Source organism: Penaeus monodon, chromosome 15, assembly GCF_015228065.2.
Source record: "Penaeus monodon isolate SGIC_2016 chromosome 15, NSTDA_Pmon_1, whole genome shotgun sequence".
In the NCBI taxonomy this organism is placed as follows: Eukaryota; Metazoa; Arthropoda; class Malacostraca; order Decapoda; family Penaeidae; genus Penaeus; species Penaeus monodon.
Genome location: NC_051400.1, coordinates 18,499,424 through 18,501,064, shown reverse-complemented (window position 1 = coordinate 18,501,064; position 1,641 = coordinate 18,499,424). Strand labels below are relative to the sequence as shown.

Here is a 1,641-nt window from a genome sequence, read left to right as displayed (position 1 = left end):
AAATATTTGACCCAATGTATACCTGTTAACAGATATCAAGAAATTTTGCAATAATATCATATTAGTAATGGGTATCTTTATATCATTTCCTGGCAAAACAAAACAAAATTAACTGCAACTCATGAAATTACATGCAAAATTTACAATTAAACAAAAAATAGATTCTAGTACCAAGTAACTCATTATACTATATGATCAAAAATCTCCAAACAATGATTCAGCATCAACACTGTTGAGCAGATCTCTAACTTCCTTTTCATCAGTTTCCTGGATCTGGTTATTGCTATTAAAAAATAAAACACAGGGATCACTGCTTGTTCTGCCAGATGCTGAAGTTGCATCCTGCTGTCCTGTTGGCCTAAAGGAAAAGAATGGTTTTCTCTGTGATGAACTGGTGTTCTGAGGTTGTTGTGCTCTTAGCTGTGGTCTTTCATGTCTAGCAGAATAATTTCTGACTGGAGCTGATACTCTTGGGTGACTGAATTGAAATCCTCTTGACTGAGGAGAGTTTGTAATGCCAGGCAAAACTGAACTGACTCCAGACTGCAACCTTGGACCATTTTCACTGACAGCAAGTCTTAAATTATTCTTGCTCTGCACTCTTGGGCTGAAATTCTGAGCTGAGTTGTTGCCGCCTACTTTTGGAGACCTATAATTTGGCAATTGTTTTTGATTAAAGGACACTTGATTGGGGTGGGGTGAATTTCTAGTTATAGAGTCATTCAAGGAAAAAAGGGATTGATTATTATTCAATGGCATATCCATTATTTCATCCTCTTCCTCCTCCACAATTGCTCTTGAACAGGCTGCAGTTTTGGGAGCAGCTGCTTCATTATATAATTCATTCTTGTCTACTTCACTAATCAGTGTTGTGACAACATTTCCAGAATCATCTGGAGTATAGATGGTAACAACAGTATTGAGAGTAATGTTGAGATAGTGCTTCCGTAGGTGTTCTCTCGAAGTGGTTCTTACGCCAACAGGAGACAGAACAGTCACCCCACGCAGAAGCAGAACAGACCCTGTTTGCAGCACAGGTCCATACTCCTCCATCACTGAACTTGCAATTGTGGCATTCATTTCACCTGGAAAATACTGGTTATAAATTTCACTTTACTTTTACAGATAATGCATGTACACCAAATACACATTTTATTGTGTCGTAAGTTTTGGTAAGGTTATTTACCAAATTGACAAATCAGAAAGAACCTGTACATTTTTTGTGATACTTCTTCCACTAAACTGTTCCATACAGTTTAGTAAAACATTTTGAATGCTAATAAAACTGATCAATATTAAAGGTCATGATTAATAATTTTAATACTTAAAAAACAACTAACATGAAACATACATAGTAATGATACTGAAAAATGAGTAACTCTGTATAATGAAACCTATATCAATAATCTCAGGTTCTAACCATTAATAACTTCTTTTTTTTCATCAATGCCATTTTATATATAAAAAAAAAAATATGTTTCTAGAAGCATAAATATATGTTATATTAGTTCTTGTATTTGGAAAATCATATTAGTTGCTAGTATATTCTTTAAATTCACAAATGTTAAAGACACCTACAATAAGTACCTTAGAGCAAAATAAATTTGCTTTTCAAAGTTCATAAAAATAAATCCAGATCTC

General features: G+C 34.0%; 1 protein-coding gene across 1 annotated transcript in view; it reads right to left on the bottom strand.

Annotated features, from left to right (window-relative positions):
- The window catches only part of LOC119581796, a gene marked incomplete at its 3' end in the record, with an annotated part of 18,175 nt that continues 16,534 nt past the window's right edge, over window positions 1-1,641 (bottom strand). Inside the window, 1 exon segment of the mRNA XM_037929927.1 lies at window positions 1-1,085. Coding sequence (XP_037785855.1) covers window positions 196-1,085 — 890 coding nt within the window.